The sequence below is a fragment of the Branchiostoma lanceolatum genome, chromosome 7 (genome assembly GCF_035083965.1).
Source record: "Branchiostoma lanceolatum isolate klBraLanc5 chromosome 7, klBraLanc5.hap2, whole genome shotgun sequence".
NCBI lineage: Eukaryota > Metazoa > Chordata > Leptocardii > Amphioxiformes > Branchiostomatidae > Branchiostoma > Branchiostoma lanceolatum.
The window spans coordinates 1024197-1046949 of record NC_089728.1 but is presented as its reverse complement, the minus strand read 5'-3'; the positions used below and the strand labels follow the sequence as shown (position 1 = coordinate 1046949).

General features: G+C 42.7%; 1 protein-coding gene across 4 annotated transcripts in view; it reads left to right on the top strand.

Annotated features, from left to right (window-relative positions):
• Positions 1-22753, top strand: part of LOC136438490 (phospholipid-transporting ATPase ABCA3-like) — a 35948-nt gene that overhangs the window by 2734 nt on the left and 10461 nt on the right. For 2 of the 4 annotated variants that reach the window (XM_066433292.1, XM_066433293.1), the window contains exons 3-26: positions 3662-3735; positions 4043-4074; positions 4701-4835; positions 5499-5618; positions 6025-6178; positions 6650-6776; positions 7107-7217; positions 7697-7813; positions 8396-8539; positions 8998-9252; positions 10027-10167; positions 11092-11118; positions 11794-11853; positions 12874-13078; positions 13671-13862; positions 14820-14957; positions 15621-15837; positions 16316-16571; positions 16865-17107; positions 18177-18410; positions 19225-19531; positions 20129-20250; positions 21134-21259; positions 21983-22138. In XM_066433292.1, the coding sequence (XP_066289389.1) occupies positions 3662-3735; positions 4043-4074; positions 4701-4835; positions 5499-5618; positions 6025-6178; positions 6650-6776; positions 7107-7217; positions 7697-7813; positions 8396-8539; positions 8998-9252; positions 10027-10167; positions 11092-11118; positions 11794-11853; positions 12874-13078; positions 13671-13862; positions 14820-14957; positions 15621-15837; positions 16316-16571; positions 16865-17107; positions 18177-18410; positions 19225-19531; positions 20129-20250; positions 21134-21259; positions 21983-22138 (3693 nt within the window). The remainder of the gene's footprint in view (positions 1-3661; positions 3736-4042; positions 4075-4700; positions 4836-5498; positions 5619-6024; positions 6179-6649; positions 6777-7106; positions 7218-7696; positions 7814-8395; positions 8540-8997; positions 9253-10026; positions 10168-11091; positions 11119-11793; positions 11854-12873; positions 13079-13670; positions 13863-14819; positions 14958-15620; positions 15838-16315; positions 16572-16864; positions 17108-18176; positions 18411-19224; positions 19532-20128; positions 20251-21133; positions 21260-21982; positions 22139-22753) is intronic. The other 2 variants (XM_066433294.1, XM_066433295.1) reach the window with 2 other exon arrangements.

The window sequence follows — 22753 nt, the reverse complement described above, 5'->3', positions numbered from 1 at the left end:
GACATGGTTGAATGCCAGTGGAGCTTTTTGGTCTGGGACATGCTCAAGAACTTAATGGATTACTGGCAGATTGAATTGAGCCTTGATCCAGGCAAAGAGCTCGCATGGGGAGCCGTCACAACTCCAGACTGCAAAGGCTAGACATAAGCATATATCAAGCTTAATCAAGCAAATTGAGCCTTTTCAGTTAATCCCATATGAAGGTTTAATTTAACCACATTGACCTTTTCAGAACGTACATATACTTATTGCCTCCAGTCACATGAGACATACAGTGTGTCTATGACAGCATATGACTGACAGTTTCGGGACATGTGCGGATGTGTTGAATGACATTCAGCTGTCTTAAGTGATGGAAAATGTTGTCTTTTATCCTTGTCGACGGTCGGTTCTGTCCGACTCTGAACCTTGCAAGGTGCGCTCACTGGAGTGTATGAGATGTTCAAATTCATAGATGGTTCAGAATATGCTGTGACTATTATAGTAGACAGTTTCGGGACATGTGCGGAGGTGTTGTATGACCTGCCTACCTGCCTACGTGCCTGCGTTGTATGACATTCATGGAAAATGTTGTGACAGTCTTTTATCCTTGTCGGCGGTTGGTTCTGTCCGACTCATAGCCTCACTGAACATTGTGAACCAAAAAGATTGTGCCCCGTATGTTGCAGTGGCTCTACTACTATAATAGTACAGATATTTGAACATCTATGAATTTGAACATCTATAAATCCAGTGGGACTTGCAAGGTTAAGCTCGGATAAGGCTTGGGGTTTTTCCTGCATATGGCGGCATCATGGAATAGCCACAGGGTTTGTGTGAAGTACAGTCCCTTAGCTTAGGGCTTAGATAAAATACCTTTAAAAATACTTTGTAGGGATGTTGGTTTTTTCCAAGAGTTCGGCTCAAAATTTGGGTTTCAGGTTAACTTTAGGGAGAAAAAATTACTCCTAGCAATTTATTTGATAAATATTCTTCTGTCTGAAATGACTGCTCCCTATTGTAACAGCAGTCATCCAATTGCTCACAACATGATGACCCAACATGTATCTTTACAAAAATCTTCAGTGAATTAAATTCTGGGTGCAAAATCTGAACTGTGCACTTAAATCTTTCACTGTGGGTGCACCTGTATACCTAGTAGATATTTGTGAACAATTCTGCTGGCATTCTACTTTATTTCATGTTTTTATGTGCACCTACATTTTTATAAGGCCACACCAATTTAATTTCTTGGTAAACGGATTTTTGTTTTCAAAAAAAAAAAAAATTAGAAAAAAAAATCATGAAAATTTTCATGATTTTTTTTTTCTAAAATTTTTTCATGTCCGTTAACCAAGAAATTAAATTGTTGTGGCCTAATCATAGGTTAATTTATTTTGGAATATGAACTGTGAGTCCAAATCTGGTAGCTGGTGTACATCATTAAGTCTAGTTCAAAACACCTGTCGCTTCTAATATACCTGATCTACCGGGTAAGACTTGTTGCTGGGCTACTCAGTCCTGTGTACGTCAGGCTGGTGTTAATGATGCATTTCCCTGGGGACGTCAGTACTGCAACTGTTAATTGCTCCTATTGTATGACACTTGCTTCTCCTGCACATGTCTGGCTGGCCACACAAATGCAGTTAAATGGTTAACATCAATGCATGTTTGGACTTTAGAAATTCTTCCTGAATGATTTAGGAGACCCATGTTTATTGAAAAGGTATAGGTAGGATGAGACATGGTTAAGACATTGGCATAGTTGACACCAGTCAACAGTGTGCCTAATGCCACAACCAACCACAACCAGGTCTAAAATGGAGCAGACTCGGGGTAAGGGCCTTGTGTGATGCACTGGATACATTATCTATGGAATTATGATACATATGATACATATATATACTATCATGATGGTAAATATTTATCAAGAATTGCTTCATGTTCATGTTTTCTATCCATAATTGCATTCAAAATAAATAGATCACACAGGGTCCTAAGTGTCCCATATACACTGGATATTAGACACAATTTTGGTCAGTGGTCAGGTTGTTTAGACACAGTCCCCAGGTCAACAGGGTGCCTTGCAAAGAAAGCCGAATGCATCTAAGGATACACCTTTTATAGCCATCAACACACACTGGGGAAAATCTTACATACAGTGACTCTTACTCTTAGCTCTCACATTTCTGTACCAAAATTGGCGATTTTGTACCAGAAACAAGCAATTTCACTGTAGTGGCCCAAGTACTGTAGTTTGCATTTTTGCCTGTCACGCTGGCGGCTGTGTATGTACATTAATCAGCAGGGTAGGTATTTCCAATAAGCGCCACTTCATTTTACCGCTGCGAGGGTTTGGTTGCCATGGAGCTGTTTTGCTGCTGTGATGCCTCAAGATAACAAAAGGAAAATGAAAAGACCCTGAGACTTTTGTTGCCATGGACAAGGCAAAAATGACAATGTGGGCATGACAAGGACTTAGATTAAATTCTTTACGTAGGTTTTATTGAGCCGTGATCATTCAAGCTATTAATGAAATTCTTCTCTACATTGATCTGACGTGACAGCCATGCCTTAGATATTGCAGGGCCAGTTCCTTCTAGTGAGAACAAAAAACTTCTTATTTGAACATCGGAAAGGCACAGGTCTCTGAAATAAGAATCAACGTTTGGATATACTGTATGTGGAATACAATATATATCTGACATGATGGTAGAATATAAAGATACACACACACAGACCCACACACAGACCCAAACACAGACCCACACACAGACCCACACACAGACCCACACACAGACCCACACACAGACCCACTCACAGACCCACACACAGACCCACACACAGACCCACACACAGACCCACTCACAGACCCACACACAGACCCACACACAGACCCACACACAGACCCACACACAGACCCACACACAGACCCACACACAGACCCACTCACAGACCCACACACAGACCCACACACAGACCCACACACAGACCCACACACAGACCCACACACAGACCCACACACAGACCCACACACTGACATACACACAGACACACACACAGACACACACACAGACCCACACACAGACACACACACAGACCCACACACATACCCACACACAGACACAGACACACACACAGACCCACACACAGACACACACACAGACACACACACAGACACACACACATGTTACATGTGTGCAGATAGATGAAGGAAAGGTTATTGGAGCATTTCTATAACCTTGCATTTTGCAAAGAACAAAGCCTGTCCTTGGTGCTGAATGTTTAATTGGTGCTGTTCTACAAATGTACACACACTAAAATAACCAATAAAGACACATGTATGCAGGAAAATGAAAAAAAAAAGGATGTTGTAGCATTTTTCTAACCATACATACAATGCACAAGTACATACACTGTCATAACATTCTCTCTCTATCCGATTTAACGTCTTTTGTTCCCCATCATCTGGGGGTGAGACGTGCTTGCACTTGGATGGGGGAGCCCCAGAACTCCTCATCAAGTGCAAGTCCTTTTTTGTAGCAAGAGTTTTTACGGCTGGATGCCCTTCCTAACGCCAACCCAAACCCTACTGCTGGGCTTAGGACAGATACATTTGATATACAAAGAACAGGTTGTGAAAGTCTAACAAATTACCCTTTTACACTTCCTTGCACAACAGATCAGAAGACCCATCGGTACCTTCATCGAGATATTTGTCCCTATTGCTCTGTTTGCACTGCTGATTATTGCAAGGTAAGCAGCTTTTCTGCAAAAAATCATAAAATGTTCGAATACACCCACCGATCTGTACCATTTAGTATGGATGGTTTAAAATTCTACATGTCTTATGAAGATAAAGTTTGCATTTGCAAACAGATGGAAAAAAAGTCTCAGTTTGGTTTCAGAAAGGAGTAATGTTATGTATTTTCAGGGAGTTTGAAGCCCATAGTTTTTCTTACGTGAACCACTGGATTCTTATAATTACTTTTTGTACGTTGGAGTCAAATGTTTCCTTTTGAATGTTGAAGTTGACAGATTTTGTTGGCTGTTGTTTTTGCAGGAGAGGCCTGACAGCCACAGACAACTGCTTCTGTAAGTAACAATTAGTACCGTCTTTGTAACACCCGAGACTGTCATGTAAATTTGCAACTACTGTATGTATAAGAAACCAAAATCATGATGACTTCTGACAAAATGCTAAGACATTGATTTTGAACAGTTCCACAAATGCCATCTGTAAAATGTGTAAAATGTGATAAGTTGAACACTGTTAATGTATACAGTCAAACCTGGTCAGGCAACCACCTGGCGCAGGCAACCACCTCCAGTCACAAGCCACATTAAAACAGTCCTGTCCATTCTTACATATAGTCAAACCTGCCTAGGCGAAAATTAAATTTTTGTAGAATATTTCTGTCAATGCGAATTGAAACTTGTGGGGGTCATGCTGTCTAAAATCACATAATTTTCCATTCATCTATGTAGTACACTGTCTTTGAACACCTCGACCTGGAAACATGTTGTGAGTGGAATCCTCTTCATGGCGACCACCTGTCCATCGGCTTTCACGACCGTTTTTGCTCGGTCCCCCGGGTGGTCGCCTTGGGCGGGTTTGACTGTAGTTAACCCCACCCTGTCCTGAGCAACCATTATTCCTCAGTCCATTGAATGGTTTCTCAATCCAGGTTTGACTATACATGTGTTTGTTTCTCCCGCAGCTACATATGAGCCAGGATTTGAAGCAGCCCAGACCGGCAATGCACAGGCTCAGGGAACCCTCAACATGTCCCAGCTGGCGGCCATGGCTAGAAATACTCCCAACCAACTGGCCTACTACCCCAAAAACAACCTGAGTAAGTTTATCCTCTCAGTTTCTGATGATCAGAAGAAAGTATTGCCACTATAGCCATGCAGTTGATGGTTGTATGGTTGCACAATAATGTAAGATTTATAGTAGTAGTAAATCCAGTATTTACTGTATTGATATCACAAAAATATTTGCATTGTCAACTGTATTCCTTCAGATATTGAATAGCAACTGTTACAACAGTGTGCACTGCTGTTAAAAATTCAAATAGCCAACCAAATTTAGATGATCAAATTTTTTGTCTGAGATTATTCTTGGCATATTTTGAAATACATTAAAATGTATTTTTTTCTCAGATGATTATAACATATAAAGAATACAACAATGGTGTATTCCCCAGCACCAGTCCTCCCACAGGGTTGTATTTGTCTGTCATATAATACTATCCAATGTATTGATACATGAAATGTAGCTGGTGTGTTACGCCGAATGGCGGTTATACCGGCTATATAGATACAGAAATAAGAATCAGATATTCCGTTATAATATCAATTTTACGATTTTAAGAAGCACATGTCATTACCAATTCTTATATGTATTACAAACTACTGTAAAAAGTCAACATGATTCAGACAGAGTGTCTGTGAAGTTGTACTTTATGAAGAAAGTTTCAAAGTGTCAAGAGTGCTGAATTCTGTCTGCCACCCAGCTGCCCAGCTGATGAGCCAGGTAGCTGCCCAGGTGCAGAAGCAGCCGGCGACCGTCGAGTTTCCCTCGGAGTTCGACATGGCGCGGACTGTCGCCGAGGAGCAGACAACTTATTACGGAGGTAACTAGTCTTACAAGGAGTGCTCTATATGGATTTGTATTTGTTGTATCCAGTTTTTTATATGATAGACAGCTGCGGGGGTCCCTGACACAGGGGTGGGCAGCAGTCGGCTAGTCTTCACACCACGCTAAGCTAATGGGTAAAACACCCCAGTCAAAATAGGAACGTACACGGACCATATTTCACTCTTTTATGCGTTTTGTGCTATGTATGTACAATGATAAATGTTGATAGATTTATCAGGACTTTAATGATATAATCTGTATCTCTGTTATATCTTGTGTGACCCTTACCTCTTCCCTCAATGAGAAGTGGCCTGCAGGCTGATTTTTAGCATCTCATGAATAAACAAAAGTTCAAACAAAAGTTACTGCTGTGTAACCACACTGTCGCATCTCTTCCCCAGCGATTGTGTTCTACGTCGAGCAGAACGCCACTGCCCTGCCCAAGGACGTGCACTACGCCATCCGCCTCTCCCACGACATCGCGGGAACTCGCAAGACGTGGTCGACAGAGAGAACTTACCCAGGGTTCTCCCGACCGGGACCACGCACGGCAGGGTAAGGATAGGTTCTCCCCAGTTGTGGTTTCGTTGATTTGTTTAGATCTCTTTCTTGGATAGCACGTTAAGTCAAAAGCCAAAGATGATTTTGTTTCTTTGTAGTTATTGGCCTGAGAAAAAAGTTATTTGTTTCTAGATCCTAAAGTTCTTTGCCATGACCTCTGCCCTAACTTCTGTATTGTGACCTCTGCCCTCCTTGCTGTACCATGACCCCTGACCTCCCTGCCGTGTGTTATGACCTCCCCTCTGCTGTGTCCTCCTTGCTATACCATGACCTCTGCCCTGTGTCATGAACTCTGCCGTCCTGTTGTCTCATGACCTCTGCCCTGTGTCATGAACTCTGCCCTCCTGTTGTCTCATGACCTCTGCCCTGTGTCATGAACTCTGCCCTCCTGTTGTCTCATGACCTCTGCCCTGTGTCATGAACTCTGCCCTCCTGTTGTCTCATGACCTTTGCCCTGTGCTGCAGGGATCGGGCAAACTACAAGGCCAGGTTCCTGGTGCTGCAGGCTGCAGTGGATTCCGTGCTGATCCGACATCTGGCCGCCGCCAACGGTTCTGCCGCCGCTCTTCAGGACGTGGAGATGCAACTGCAGGTACTGGTTGATCAACCAATCTGTCAATCAATCAATCAATCAACCAACAAATCAATCATTCAATCTGTCTCCCAGTCAGTCAGTCAGTCAACCAATCTGTTGACCAGTCATACAGCATGTTAGCAATGACATGAAACTGTGAATAAGGAGAAAAAAGGTCAAAGAGGTTCCATCTTCAATGTGTGAATCCTGATAAAGAAAATATGAAAAGGATCATAGAAGAAACTGACAAAAGTTATTGTTATGTATGGTGACATTGGTAATACGATGTATGATACATTATGCTTGTAGCATCTTTTTGACAACAGTCTCACTCCAACTCTGTTTCAGCAATTCCCGTACCCGAAGTGGCGCCAGGACACCTTCCTGCAGACCATCAGCTTCCTGCTGCCGCTCATCCTCACCCTCGCCTTCATCTACACCGCAGGCATGATGGTCAAGGTCAGTACAGGTCACCCGCAGGTCAAGGTCAAATGTGGGCGGGGTCAAGGTCAGTACAGGCCACAAGATAAGATACTGTTCAGACTTGTAGAAAGGGACATAAAGATAACCACACTGTATGAACCTTTAGCACACTCACAAAAATTTGTGTCTGATTTGGAAACTTAAAATTCATTTTTGGTGTTATGGTGTTCGGCCAAGAACCAAGAGGTCCTGGGTTCGATTCACCTGACATGCCACCGACGTTGTGCCCTTAGGAAAGGCACTTAACAGGACTCCACCCAGGTGTAAAAATGGGTACCTGACCGTGGTTGGGGAGGTAAAAGACGGTGGAAGGAAAGGGATGGGCTCTGCCTTCCAATACCATGCCCAAGACACAGTGGATGACAGCCCACTGCCCCTACGGTCTCAAAAAGGCTATGGGACTATCTTTACCTTTACCTTATGACCAAACTAATCCTTATCTCCCCCACCTGCAGGAGCTTGTGTTCGAGAAAGAGACGCGTCTGAAGGAGAGCATGAAGATGATGGGGCTGGCCAACTGGGTCCACTGGCTTGCCTGGTTCCTCAAGAACCTGCTCTTCCTACTACTCACGGTGTGTAAGGGGGGGGGGGGAATTGTTTGTATTTGCTTGTAATTGTATTGCATACCCCGTAAACTTCCTAATGGCGTCACACACCTAGGTTGGTAAACTGGCTGGCCTGGTTCCTGCCATACTCTTTCCCAAATGCTGAGTGGTAAGCAGAGTAAGCAGTATGTACCATTTTTTAAAGTCTTTGGTATGACTCGGCCAGGAATCAAACTCATGAGCTACCGTGTGCAAGGCGAACACTCTACCATTAATATCAACTTACAGAGCAATGGCTATGTCACCCTGTTGCAGATTGTGCCCGTCAAAAAGAGGGTGTTTTTACAAGATTATCTGATACACGATAACTGGATATTGCAGCGTTGCCACTGATTACAATCATATCAATTTATCAATCAACACATTTGGATAGACGGCGCAATGACTAAGTTTTTCTTAGTGTAGGGCATCCAGAAGCACCCTGACCCCCTGCTAGCTAATAGTCTGCCTGCTGCAGGTTATGCCCATCAAAAAGAGGGTGTTTTTATTAGCGTAGGGCGTCCAGAAGACACCCTGACACCCTTCTAGCTAATAGTCTGCTTGTTACAGGTGGTGCCCATCTGCCTGGTGCTGAAGTTCGCCGGGATCCTGGCCCACAGCAACCTGTTGCTCCTGCTGGTGTTCTGGCTGCTCTGGGTCATCGCATCCATCTCATGGTGCTTCATGATCTCAACATTCTTCTCACGAGCAAAGGTACATTTTGTGTTCTTCTCACAAGCAAAGGTACATCCCTTTTCCTCTGTATATAGAGGCAGTCAAAGCCAGATCATGGTGCTCCTTCATGAGTGGACCCACGAGGATCATAAGTTTGGTGACAAAGACCGACTTTCTTGCTCATCTCTCAGTATATACATGTACACATCGAGTCTCCAGGATGTTCGGTGAGCTTGAATGAATTCAGAATTTTGGACACTGAACAGGATTATTTCCTAAGAGGAGTGAAAGAGGCAATCTGCATTAGAGCCCATCCCTCAACAGACGGGGGCCGATACTGACAGCTGGGCACCTTTAACCTATTGCTAACATCACACTTCCGCTCAGATCCAGTGATGTCAAATCAACTTCAGAGAGGACTGGTTGAAATCTTTACTCTATGTATGGAAATAGCATGTTAGGTTTTAAAATATTTCTGCTTGTTTGTATATCCCCAGGTTGCACTGCTGTTCAGCCTTGTGCTGTGGTACCTGAACTACATGCCGTACCAGTTCATCCAGACTTCGTACGAGGACATGACGGCCCCCCAGAAGGCCGCCTCCTGCCTCCTCCACAACACCTGTGCCTCCATTGGCCTCCGTCTCATCATCTACTACGAGGAGGCCACCATCGGCGCCACCTGGTCCAACCTCCGCAACACGCCCTCCGTGGACGACAACTTTTCCCTGTCCATGGTGCTGGGCATGTTACTGGTGAGTTCATTTGTATTATTATTCGATAAGTGAGGTGGGTTCTTCCTTGTATGAGTGGATAATATCCTTACAGTCATCTACTATGAGGAGGCAACAATCGGTGCCACTTGGTCCAACCTCCGCAACACACTGTCTGTGGAGGACAAATTTTCCCTGTCTATGGTGCTGGTGTGTAACTGTATCTATTTAGCCGGTATAACCACCCTTCTGCGTAACACACCAGCTTCGTAGGCACGCGGTGCGGCAACAGCTGGTTATACTTGACTGAACGACCTGTCGCACATCTAACTGTAAGGGTTGTTAAAAGCCACGTTGTCCAATCTCCGCACCACGCCATCCTTCGATGACAACTGGCCATGTTGCTGGTGTGTGTATTTTGTATTTGTATCTACTAGAAATGAATTTGTCATTACACTAGGTCAGCCTAGGCAGGTCTCGCTGGTAATGACTGATCCACAAAAATACAGACGAACGTACAACTTGAATTATCATAATTAATTCTTTATTACAGGCAATAACTGGCCCATAGTAAAAATAGAGTATATATATATACACACAGCATAACAGCATCCAACTTTAGTGCAGATAGTACGACAACTTCTCCCTGTCCATGTTGCTGGCAATGTTGGTGGTGTGTTTATGTTTTTTACTTGGAAACTCCTTTAGTGAAATGTAAGCAGGTGAGAGACATTCCTACCGTAATTGTCAAAAAGAAAACTCCAAAATCCTAAAAGTATGTTCTACCGACCTGATGGAATTATTACTTGTTGACAGGTGGACACGGCTGTGTACCTGGTGGTGACGTGGTACATCGAGGCTGTGTTTCCCGGAAAGTACGGCGTCCCCAAACCTCCCTACTTCCTGTTCCTCAAGTCCTACTGGTGCGGACCCTCCAACAGGGTCAAGCACGGAGAGGTAAGGACCACAAACAAACAAACCAACAAACAAACTCTGTTTACTGTATGTTTGTACCTTTGTTTTAGGCCACATCAATTTGATAACAAATTGCCAGATTTATTTGAACTAACCTCTACATACCAATTGCATTGCTTTCAAAGCTGGTAAGGTACATGTGTATGTGTTGTGAGTTCAATAACTGTTTTGCAATGTATGAAATACATTATAAGATAATACATTGTACTATATACATACAATTTGTTTTGAATGTGTAGCTGATGTATTGTGAGTAGATTGCTAAGGCATTACATTCAAGCTAAGCAAACACACGGTCAAAATGGATGTATAATGATTTTCTATCTATCTAAATTTTGATTCTTGTAAAATACGTTGCAGCACCTTTTATCAGTTACCAATGCATGTTTGCTACAAGCTTGTCACTGTTGCTGCATCATCAGTTGTATGCATGGCTTATTTGGGACCCGGTCAGAACATGCCAAGTCATCAATTGCACTGTTTTCATGCATGAGCTAATGTACAATGTAGCTGTGTAATTTGCATCATCCCCAGACACCATGCAAAGATTAGCGTGCAACATTGCCCATACAATACCTTCAGTTTTTAAACAAAGTGTTGTTAGAAATTCACCCCATATCAAATGTGCTTGCAGCAGCCTGATTTGCATACACTAGACAAGTCATTTTGAGTTCCAAAAGTTGTAAGAGTCACCCCCCTCCCCACTGCAGCTGGCTAGTCCACTCACTATTTGCATTACTATTGTTAGCTTAAGTAAGAATAGGCAATGTTTATCTGAACTTAGAGAACAAGATCTCAAATCCATGTTGCATGCAAAGGTTAGCAGGCATAGTTAAGACAAGCTGTCACAAAGAGTGGCATTTCTCTTAGTATTCTGCCATACTAAATTATTTGTCCCTCTCGTAGCGTCAGCGAAGGGAATTGTCTGATGACGTAAGTCTCGTTATTTTTGACCTTAAGACAGTTTCTTAAAATTTTTATTTTGGCGTTCAGGCCAAATAAATTTTGCTTTCACTAGCATGCCCATTGTTTTAGGTTTTTCCTTATTTCCAATGACATGCCTCACCAATGACTTTAAGACTTTCAAATTCTTTGTTTCAGTAATGTTTTGTATACAGATTTTTGATTTTCAACTTTCAATAAATTCTGTAGAACTGTTCTACTTTAGAAGCTGATTTTGACGGAAGATTAACACTAATATGCCCGTTGCATTTTGACATTTTGACACTAGAATCAAGTGAAGATCAAGAGAAAACAACAACAAGAAAAATGTAATGACAGAAGCCTGAAAAATTTCACTCAATCTAAACAAAATCAGCCCTATTCTGATCCAAACCTGAGAAGAAAACAATGAACCAATGATATATACTCAAAGTAAACTGAATAATGGAATGATTTAGATTTGCTACGTTCTGTTGGTGAATATAACCCAAAATTAATTTCTCCCATAGTGTACACTTATCTATACGCACATACCCCTTGTTGGATGTAGGCTACTGAACCACTACACTAATCTGTAGTATCTACCATACACAAACATTGAGCTGTTAATCCAATGTTGGAGTCATACTATATACTGATCACTTATAAAACATTTGGTTTCTACAGAAGACAAAGAAGAAGAAAGGCCCTTTGGAAATTCATGACAACCATATTGCCCATGAACAGGTTTGGCCATGAACTTGAAAATGTTTCTAGATTGGGAAACATAATATGCTGGTGAAGGTCATCCTTACAATTGGCACTCTGAATACTAACTTTCCTGCTACATGGAATAAAAACGCAGGGAATTCAACCAGCTTTGTGGGTATATGGCAGCAGCTGGTTTACTACATTCTAAAACTTCTCACACTGAACTGCTGTATATCTAGTAATATTAACCACATTACGAAAAGACACCCATCGTATTTGAAAATCAAATTTATAATTTCCAGTAGTTCCAATGGATCTAATTACTTAATACTTCAGGGTTGAAGACATTTGGAATAATATTGCAACAGTGGCAGCTTCTAAGTGTTCTTTCTGCATTTAAATGGCATAAGGTGCTCTAGTTGCTGCATGTTCAAGCTTATTGTTTTTGATGAAAGCATTCCGTTAAAATTTCCCTCAGGTTGTGTTGTTTCATTCTGTTTGGAATGCAGCAGGCTTGTTTATTTTTCATGGGGTGTAAATCATGGTTTACTGATTCTGAATGAAAAGACACTTTGTGGACACAACCAAGCGTAATATTCAACTGGCATTTTGGTGACGGCCTATCACCTTCCTCAGAGCAATGCTGACTGCTTACAGATGTGGTCCCAAAAGTAAATTTTACATATATGCAGGGAGAGTTAATGTGGTGTTAAGCATGCTGTCCCGAACTTAAACGTCGGTTGATCAAAACACTTGGTCGTGTGCAAAGAGTCTTTTTATTCAGTGACTTGCCAACCTGATGAAACTATTCAGGAGGGTCTGCATGGAGGGTCCCGACAACGCTTTACTCTGAATTCAGAAGAACCCCCTACATATCACGCTAACATCAGGGAGGCTATTATGCGAATTTTGAATTACACTATGATGAATTACGTGAATATGATAGCTTTTGTGACAAATTATAAGAAATAAAAACAGACTGCCTACCCTTACGGAAAAGAGCATACAGACCCTCATTCAGGGATCATGGTTCACGGTACATCCTTGTGTTACCAGGATCTGGAGATGGATGATGCTAACAACCTGAGCACCGTGGACTCGCCCCACGAGCCGGAGCCCCAGGGCCTGCCGCTGGGCATCGCCATCAGGAGCCTGGGCAAGGTGTTCAAGGGATCTACGGGGAAGAAGGTGGCAGTGGACGGGCTGTCCCTCAACATGTACCAGGGCCAGATCACCTCCCTGCTCGGACATAACGGCGCCGGTAAGTCAGATCTTTTTTTCTTCTTCTCAACGAGTTGCTCAGCGAAAGACCACTTCTTGGCACTGAACTAACACTCAGTGGAACAGCATCACTTCTTCCTGACTCAGAAACATCATGATTGACACAAGCTTGACACACTAAGAGAGGGAATCAGGGGTTACGAAGGCTGCTCTGGATATATTCCTTTCCCATTTGATACTTAGCTCTTACCAACAAGCTTTGGACCAGCCCTATTGTCCTTCTCAAGTTGATTTGACGCAAAGCCTTGAGAAGGACCAGAGGACTGGTCCAAAGCTTGTTGGTAAGTGCTTAACTGTAAGGAAACCTTTTTATATGTTGTTCACATACCATCACATGTGAACCTTGAAATAAAAACATAAAACGAGATTTGCATCTCAAGTACCATCCTCATAGCTTTTATGGTGTTTTCTTCTCTCTCAGGGAAAACCACGACCATGTCCATCCTGACTGGCCTGTTCCCCCCCACTTCTGGTACGGCCACCGTGAACGGCCACAGCATCCTGACCAACATGGGCAAGATTTTTACCTAAAGTTTCTTCTGTTCTCACGGTTTCTATTTCTTCTCTCTCAGGGAAAACCACGACCATGTCCATCCTGACTGGCCTGTTCCCCCCCACCTCTGGCACGGCCACCGTGAACGGCCACAGCATCCTGACCAGCATGGACGAGATCCGCAGCAGTCTGGGGCTCTGTCCGCAGCACAACGTCCTGTTCGACAGGCTCACTGTCAGGGAACATCTCTACTTCGCCATCACTCTGAAAGGTGGGGTGAAAGAAGAAGACGGTCTATAATTTGCTTTGATTATCACTTTTAAGGAATAATTAAAGAATGCATGAAGTTGATACTACATTTACTTTATCAGTCTAAAAGATTCAAATATCGTTAAACTTGTGCAATACAGCCTGTATATACGTATCGGAAGTCGGATGCACATAATTTTTACCTTGCACCCTCCAGATTTGTATTGATCTGAGTAAGGGGTCGGCCTAGGTTTTTAATTAATTCATCTTGTATGTGGTTGGTTTTAAAAGTGTGTCTTTTGTGTTTTACCTCTGCAATAAAGATGATTTTGCACACACTCAAATTTGATTCTGTTATAAGAAGTAATTTTTTTTATCAGTTGTGCCAACTTTTACTGCACAGGCAGTCTAGGCAGGATAGCTCACTACAGCTCCAATGTGATGATGATCAGTCATTCAAAAATCTTACCCGTATGTTTATGTCGCCTTCCCCCAAATAAGGCAAGTGATGAAGCTGAGAAGGCAACAAGTGATGTATTGCAAATTCTATAACTAATAGGCTACACCAATTTAATTTCTTGGTTAACAGATTTTTGTTTTTAATGTTAGCAAAAAAAATATCATGAAAACAGAAGGCTGGGGTGAAAACTTGCACCTGACCCTGTTCACTCCCTGAAACTGTGTGCACCGAAGTACAAACTTTCCTCTCAGATTCTGTTTTCATGTTGATTTTCCAATCTAGCATTTTTCTTATTTTGATTTTTTTATTCCGTTTACCAAAAAAATAAATTGGTGTTAAATAGGTGTAACATGTGACCAAATTAACCTGCGTCCCACCTGCAATATGTGTCTGATCTGTCCCCAGGTAAGACAGGTGATGAGGCTAAGAGGGAGATTGCCCAGATGCTGCACAACAATGATCCATCTTAACTTCACCTGTATCTCACCTGTATCTCACCTGTATCCCATCTGTCACCAGGTAAAACAGGTGATGAGGCTAAGCGGGAGATTGCCCAGATGCTGCAGGACCTTCAGCTGGAGAACAAGGCTGGGACCGTCTCCGCCCAGCTGTCAGGGGGGATGAAGAGGAAACTTTCCTGCTCCATGGCTCTCATTGGTGAGGGTGGACCAAAATTACTCTTCACACAAAAACTTGTCTGTGTTAGTGACTAGTAACAACACGATAAGGAACCTATCAGTAAGGTTTAGTGATAAAGGTTTACAGCAAGACAAGATAGACACAAGAGAGTGTCTCCTGATCATTTAGATCAAGGTGCATGGATCATCTTGTGGTTCATTCCCTTGAAACTTCAGTTGTGACAGTGACAGTCTTTAAAACATACGCAGATCAGAAGATAGAAGCTAAGTATCACCTAGGACCTCCTGCTGAAACAGAAGGAAAACCGGACCATGACATATGAACAGTCTTATATAAAAGTTCCCATGTTTTCTTCCTTCCAGGCGGCTCCCAGGTGGTCATTCTAGACAAACCCATGGCTGGTATGGACCTGTATGGACCTGCTAAAGTACAAGAAAAACCATGCTGCTGATGTGTGAACAGTTTTGAACTGTCTAATATAACCGTGTTCATGTTTCTCCCCTCCCAGGCGGCTCCCAGGTGGTTATCCTGGATGAGCCCACGGCCGGGATGGACCTGTACGCGCGGCGCGCCACCTGGGACCTGCTGGTGAAGTACAAGGAAAACCGCACCATGCTGCTGGAGTATGAACAGTTCGATATAACAGTGTCTATAACACTGCTCATGTTTTCTTCCTTCCAGGTGGTTCCCAGGTGGTTATCCTGGACGAGCCCACGGCGGGTATGGACCCGTACGCGCGGCGCGCCACCTGGGACCTGCTGCTGAAGTACAAGGAGAACCGCACCATGCTGTTGACCACCCACTACATGGACGAGGCCGACCTGCTGGGGGACAGGATCGCCATCATGGCCAACGGGAAACTCACCTGCAGCGGCAGCTCCCTCTTCCTCAAGAACAGGTACTCTTTGATTCTGGCTCAGATGTTCCTATCTGTATCTGAACAGCCTTGATTCATGCTTTTCACTGAAAGAAATGTTTGCCAAACATCCTCAAAGCTGATTTTTTTGTCTATGGGACCGAAAGGGTGCTAAGCAGGGAATGAAGTCTGTTATGTCTGATTGTACTGTTCCAACGTCAGATTTGGCGTAAGCTACCACTTGATGCTGGTGAGGGCAGAACAGCAAACAGCTTCTGATAAGACTCCAGCCTACTCCTACTCCAAGTTTTCTGTCCCTTCAGATTTGGCCTAGGCTATCACAAAGACACCAAAACAAAAACATTATAAGTGCTTTGCTATAGTGTAGACTCCAGCCTACTCTTACTCCAACTTTTCTCTCCTGTCAGATTTGGCATAGGTTACCACCAGACACTGGTAGCATTTTCTAAAACAAGACCATTTTTAGATTGTTCTTACCCTACCTTTTCTTTCCCTCCAGATTCGGTGTGGGTTACCACCTGACGCTGGCAAAGTCGCCGGTGTGCGTGGAACAGAAGGTGAAAGACGAGGTTGAGAAGTACGTCCCCTCGGCACTGTTTGGCGGGAGCGTGGGGTCCGAGATGGCGTTCATCCTCCCCACGGACAGCACCGGCCTCTTCGCGCCGCTCTTCCGCGAGCTGGAGATGAACAGGGAGCTCTTCGGCATCAACAGCTTCGGCGTCTCCGTGACAACCCTGGAGGAGGTCTTCATGAGGGTGCATAACTTACTTTTTTCTTCAATTAATTTTAAGATATTTGTTCATTGCAAGGCCAAGAGACCACTTCTGAGCACTGAACTAAGTTCAGGTTACTGTGACTTTATCACCAACCCATCAAATGATTTATTGATAACACATGAAACTGGCAGCCAGTGACTGAATAATGTCTTGTACAAGAAAGAACGTCTGCATTAAAAAATCTAATCACACAATCATGGAGAATTAATTCAATTATCATACTTGTCATTAAACAAGAATTTAAGCTTGTATTACTGTAACAATACTTACAGACTGGTGAAGGGACGCTAGACGACATCGGGAGTCTCACCAACCTGCAAGCCGACAGCAATGGCCAGGCCAACGGGACGGCGACCACCGACACGGCCAGCGTAGAGGAAACACTGCTGGCAGCCGACAAAACGGTTCCACCCTCCTCCCACAGCGCCATAAACATGGTGGACCAGTCCGTGTACCAGTACAGGGACAATGGGGACCTTGTGAAGGGCTGCGGCCTGAAGTGGCAGCAGTTTAAGGTGCTCAAACATTTTTCATTAGAAATAACCCAAAATGCCAAAAAAATAGTGATTTTTGAAGGATTTGCACAATTTTACAGCTATGGCAATGGACTAGTATCATAATTTCATTACAGATTGAACTTTATATAAAAAACATTACAACAATGTTTCTTCAAAGAAAGAAACAATGAATTTATCTTTTTTAGTTGTATGAACCCTTCATTTGTATATTCACTTCTGGGTCTGTGCTATTTGTTTGCTTTGTTCTGTTTGTAAAAGAGCTGTCGAAGTGGCAGCAGTCAAAGGTCTTGAAATTCCGGCTGTTTTTAAACTTTTAGTTATTTCCTTGGTGCAGTTCAAGGTTGTGAAACTCTGACTGTTGTTGAACGTGTAGTTATTTCCTAGGTACAGTTCAAGTGCTGAAACCCCGGCTGTTGTTAAACTTCTAGTTATTTCCTCGGTGCATTTCAAGCTGCTGAAACTCTGACTGTTGTTAAACTTTTAGTTATTTTCTTGGTGCAGTTCAAGGTGCTGAAACTCTGACTGTTGCTAAACTTGTAGTTATTTCCTTGGTGCAGTTTAAGGTGCTGAAACTCTGACTGTTGTTAAACTTTTTGTTATTTCCTTGGTGCATTTCAAGGTGCTGAAACCCCGGCTGTTGTTAAACTTGTAGCTATTTCCTTGGTGCAGTTCAAGGCACTTAAACCTTATTGTTGTTAAACTTGTAGCTATATCCTTGGTGCAGAACCTCGGTTGTTGTTAAAGTTGTAGTTATCTCCTTGGTTCTGAAAGATTGGCTATTGTTATCTTTGATGGTGCTGACCATCCTTTGGAGCAGCTGGTCTTCAAACTTGTAAAAGAACAACAGGAAAGTATCCATCTGGTAAAAGGATAACAGGCAACTGTATAAAATGAAAATAAAAAGCAGCCAACTATCTATACTGAAAACACAGGGCTGATTATAGCTTAAACACACTTTTTCTTCAGATGGGTACCAAAATTTCATTCTTTGTGTAAAAAGCAGTAGTAACCTAACATGAAAATGTCAGAATGATAACTTCACGCTGACTGTTCGATCCCTCCCCAGGCCATGATCGTGAAGCGTTTCCTGAGCGCGAAGCGGGACAAGAAGGCACTGATCACCCAGCTGATCCTACCGCTGCTCTTCGTGCTCCTCGGCCTGCTGGTCAGCATCACCTTCCCCGCGCGCTCCAGCGACCCCGCACGCGAACTCAACTTCGCCAACGCCAGCGCCAACGAGCAGACCACCGGCCTGTTCGCCGACCTGAGGACTCAGAACAGCAGCGGGAACCTGTTTCAGGTGGGAGTTATGTTGAGGTTTTGAAAAATGCTATCAGGTTTTCTCCACTAGCTTTGACAAAATGTTAGCAAAGTTAACAACTAAAGCAAAATGACCAGGAAAGATGCAGCAAGGCTCAAGACTCCCTACAGCACTTTCCATAACTTCAGTTTTAATGGGTAACTTTGGATTGAAAATTAGAAATATTTCAGAGCAAACAAATGGCCTGTTTGCCAAACTGAGAACTCGCAGCGGAAACCTGTTTGAGGTGAGGGAGTTATTTTGCTGAATCAGTTGGTTAAGTCATCATCATCCTTCATCTTCTCTTAACAAAGTTTAGTTTACAGTTCAATTTGTATTTTGTATGAGACCATTTCAAGATCATGAAAAAATTTCTAGTGAGGATGTCCCATCCGTTTGCCTGCCAAGGAAGTGGTAATCATACTGATATTGATGAAGTCACAGGTTTTAAAGTATAGCATACAGACAGCCAGGTGATATTAACTTTCTTCCTTCCCCACAACATCTGTCATGTTTGACTGTATAACCTATAACAATGGAAATATATTGGAAATGCCAACTGACAGTTACTCAAGCAACTGGATAAAATTTGGAAAAAGTAAGATGTTTAAGACAGCATCCACTGTCTTTCGTCAGTGACCAAAGAGAAGAAGCGGAGAACCAGGTTTTATACCAAAACTCTGTATTGATATGTTAATGAGGTTAAGACAATTTAAGATGGTTCAATAGAAGACAAAGTCAACCCAAGGTTGTATATGTTGGGAACGTTTCAGGATGGATGGATGTCTAAGTCTTGTTTTTTTCTCCCCCACAGCATCTGTCCTCATACCTGTCTCAGTACAACATGCAAGGCAGCGATGTGACCTCCACCGTCAACTCTATCGTGTCGGACAACGCGGGAAACAACGTGCGTGGGTCGGCGCTATCCGACACCGCCCAGTGCTGCGGCTACCCCAACCTGGTCCTGAACTCCCAGTGTGCGGACACCCTGTACACAGATTCTGTCGCAGCCAACGCCTCGTCGTCGTACGAGGCAAAGTGTGCAAAGGAGGAAAACTTTGGTTACTACCACTGCTACTCCTGTATGCTGGAGAGGGCACCCACCAGCACCTGTCCCATAGGTGAGAAACATTCTGCTCATACAGTGTGGACCATGTTTTAAATCATATTCATTTGTTTGTTCGTTCGTTCCTTTGTTGATTTGTTCTTTACCTCCTTCCTTCCTTTCTGTATCCTTTAAGCAAAAGGGTGTACTTTTCTTTCTGGGTAATATCTAGAACACTTTTACATTGATATAAGACTAGACGCTCGTTATTCCTTTCAGTCGATTGATCTCTACCTGGCTGTTTTTATACTAACCCTGGAGAATGATCATGCTTTTTTTATCCCATACTATAAGTGATTTTGATTGCCTGGTATTATTCAGGTTAGTCTGCTAGCCAACATGAAATGTTTACAGCTGTTGAATGACTTGTATTGCTACGTGAGTACTTGACTTCCTGTTGTGTCGGTTCAGGTGTGAACTGACGTAGAGTACAGAAGAAAAGCAGATCTGGCATAAAAACTTTGCAACACACCAGAGTGCAGAGTCTGTCATTCTCATATACATACACACCCAAAGCTGTTGGGCTGACATCAATTAGGATTTTACCATGGTCAATATTGACTGAATTAAGCTGAGGCCATCTGTAACTTGACTTGCTGTTGTGTTTGTTCAGGTGTGAACGCGAGCCTGGCGGACGCCACTATGTCGTACCAGGAGCACGTTCTGCGTACCAGCGACTCAGCCTCCTACTTCCGCAGCACCGTGGCAGGCTTCACCCTCTCCTCAGACCCCGCGGTACGTTCCATTTCCCAAACATTGTAGAAGACTGCGGTTTAACAGACAGGGTTTCCACGTAATGCCAAACTTGCAGCTATTCAATATGACACTTCATGTAATGACAGGTTGTTGTGCGTGCGTATATGTACTCAATGTAAAAGACACTTGCCTTAGAACTGATACATTTATGCAACATTCTAGATGGCTGTGGTTTATCTACCATCTATTGGTTTGACTGTGAAAGACAAACAGGTTGCCATGTCTTGAAAAACTTGCAGCTTTAGTAAATCTTGAACTGTTGGTTTTATTTTTGCAATTATGGGGCGACCTATTCACTGTAAAAGCTGGACGTTTTAAACATTTTTAAACCGTTTGTTACTATGTATCATGTCAGTGAATTAGGAATCATGTATTTACTGTATGTTTAAGCGATCTTATGTAACAGTTAAGTCAATGGCAAGCTATGTAAATATTGGCGCAATTCATGTGGATATTTTTGTTTTATATTAATGTCACATGCAATGCCAATCAAAATAAAGCTGAATCTGAATCTGATGACACAGCAAATAGGCATTTCTGATGTATCACTATAATTGTATAACAGAATTGTTTTAACCCATAATCTTTAAATGCAAAAATCTCCTTCACTCTCCTATTACTATTTGAAATCCACCAAATAAAGTGATTATGACACTAAGTTTTCATACAATGTAGTTTCATTGTATGAGCTGACGGGTTATTGAGCATATGTCATTACTATGTGTATTCAATGTGTTGCTTCAGAAGTGGAACATTTAAATGTAGACAAGTTCATTGAGTAGAAACTGTGCTAACTTATTGTCATAAGGATGCCCGCCTGTAATCAATTTGCTTATGTGCTGCTAATTTCTGTGTTGTGTAGAACGAGAGCCAGACCCTGGCCCGAGCGTGGTACAGCGACCAGGGCTACCATTTCCCCGCCGTGGCGCTCAACGCACTCAGCAACATCCTGCTGCAGTTCTACACCAGCACTGATCACAGCATCAAGGTACGGGCACGTGTTTTTCCTTTGGACATGCAGTTGGGATGCAATTGTGCATTTTGTTTGGGGGGGGGGGGCATACAATAATAGTTTACTAAGTATTGCAAATTCATGCCCGTAGGCTAATTGCATGTTGACAACAGTGTCGAAATACAAATGTAAGGTAAAACAAAGGTATACAATTGTATATGTCGGAAGAAAGCAGTGAAAAGTGTTCAAAACATATATGAATACATAAAGAGCAGAAGTTTGAAAAAGGAATTTGTCAGAAACTTCAGCAAAGTTGTTAATTTTTTCAACTGTTGTCTGCAAAAAATCAGACAACAATAGTGTGCCATCTTGTAGTATTGCTGTTAGACAGTTTTTACCATACATTGTACCCTGTACAGTCATCAGTCAATATATAATTCATTTGTTGTTGAAATTTTATCCCAGGTCACTAACTAAATATATTTTGGTAAGCTAAAAATGACAGATTTAACAGCAAAAATTAACAACATGGCATCCCAAACAATGAGTGAGACAAAAAAATCTAAAGCTGGAGACAGCCTTATCTATTTACGTTTTTTATTTACTTATCTATTTCGATTTACCACATTTTGTGGAAGGATTGACATAACAGGTGAACTATCACCTTTTCAAGATGTCATCCCAGACTGGACTGTAAGATCTGGACCATATCTTACAGTCTTATCTTATCGCCTAACACCCTATTCCCTCCTTGCTCAGGCCACGAACTACCCGCTGCCCAACAGCGCTGAGAACCTGGCTGAGAATGCCGCGAGTAGCGGAGCCGGCGTCAGTTTGGCCATCCTCATGGTCTACGGCATGGCCTTCCTCGCCGCAAGCTTTGTGCCATTCGTTGTGAACGAGAGGCAATGTAAGGTAAGGGAAACTAATCTGAAGCAAAGACAATGAAAGAAATTTTAAATAAAAACAAAGTGATGACATGGCCTTCCTCGCCGCCAGCTTTGTGCCCTTTGTGGTGAACGAGAGGCAATGCAAGGTAAGGGAAACTAATCTGAAACAAAGACAATGAAAGAAATTTTAAATAAAAACAAAGTGATGACATGGCCTTCCTCGCCGCCAGCTTTGTGCCCTTCGTTGTAAACGAGAGGCAATGCAAGGTAAGGAAAACTCACATGCAGCAAGCTTTATGCCTTTCATCGAGAACGAGAAGTAAGACAAACTGACTTGCTATTAAGTAAACCTGATGAGGAAAGAAGCTTAAGGTAGGAAAACTGATATTATGAAAGGAATGTAACATTGACACATTTTGCTGTCTATTCCTCAGGCAAAACACATCCAGTTTGTGAGTTGGCTGGACCGTGTGATGTACTGGGTGAAGACCTACCTTGTATACATTGAATACATGCCCTCTCTCAATGATGAACATACAGTAAACTAAAAGACGATAATTTATTCAGGAACATTTTACTTTCTATTCCCCAGGCGAAACACATCCAGTCTGTGAGTGGGTTGGACCCAGTGACATACTGG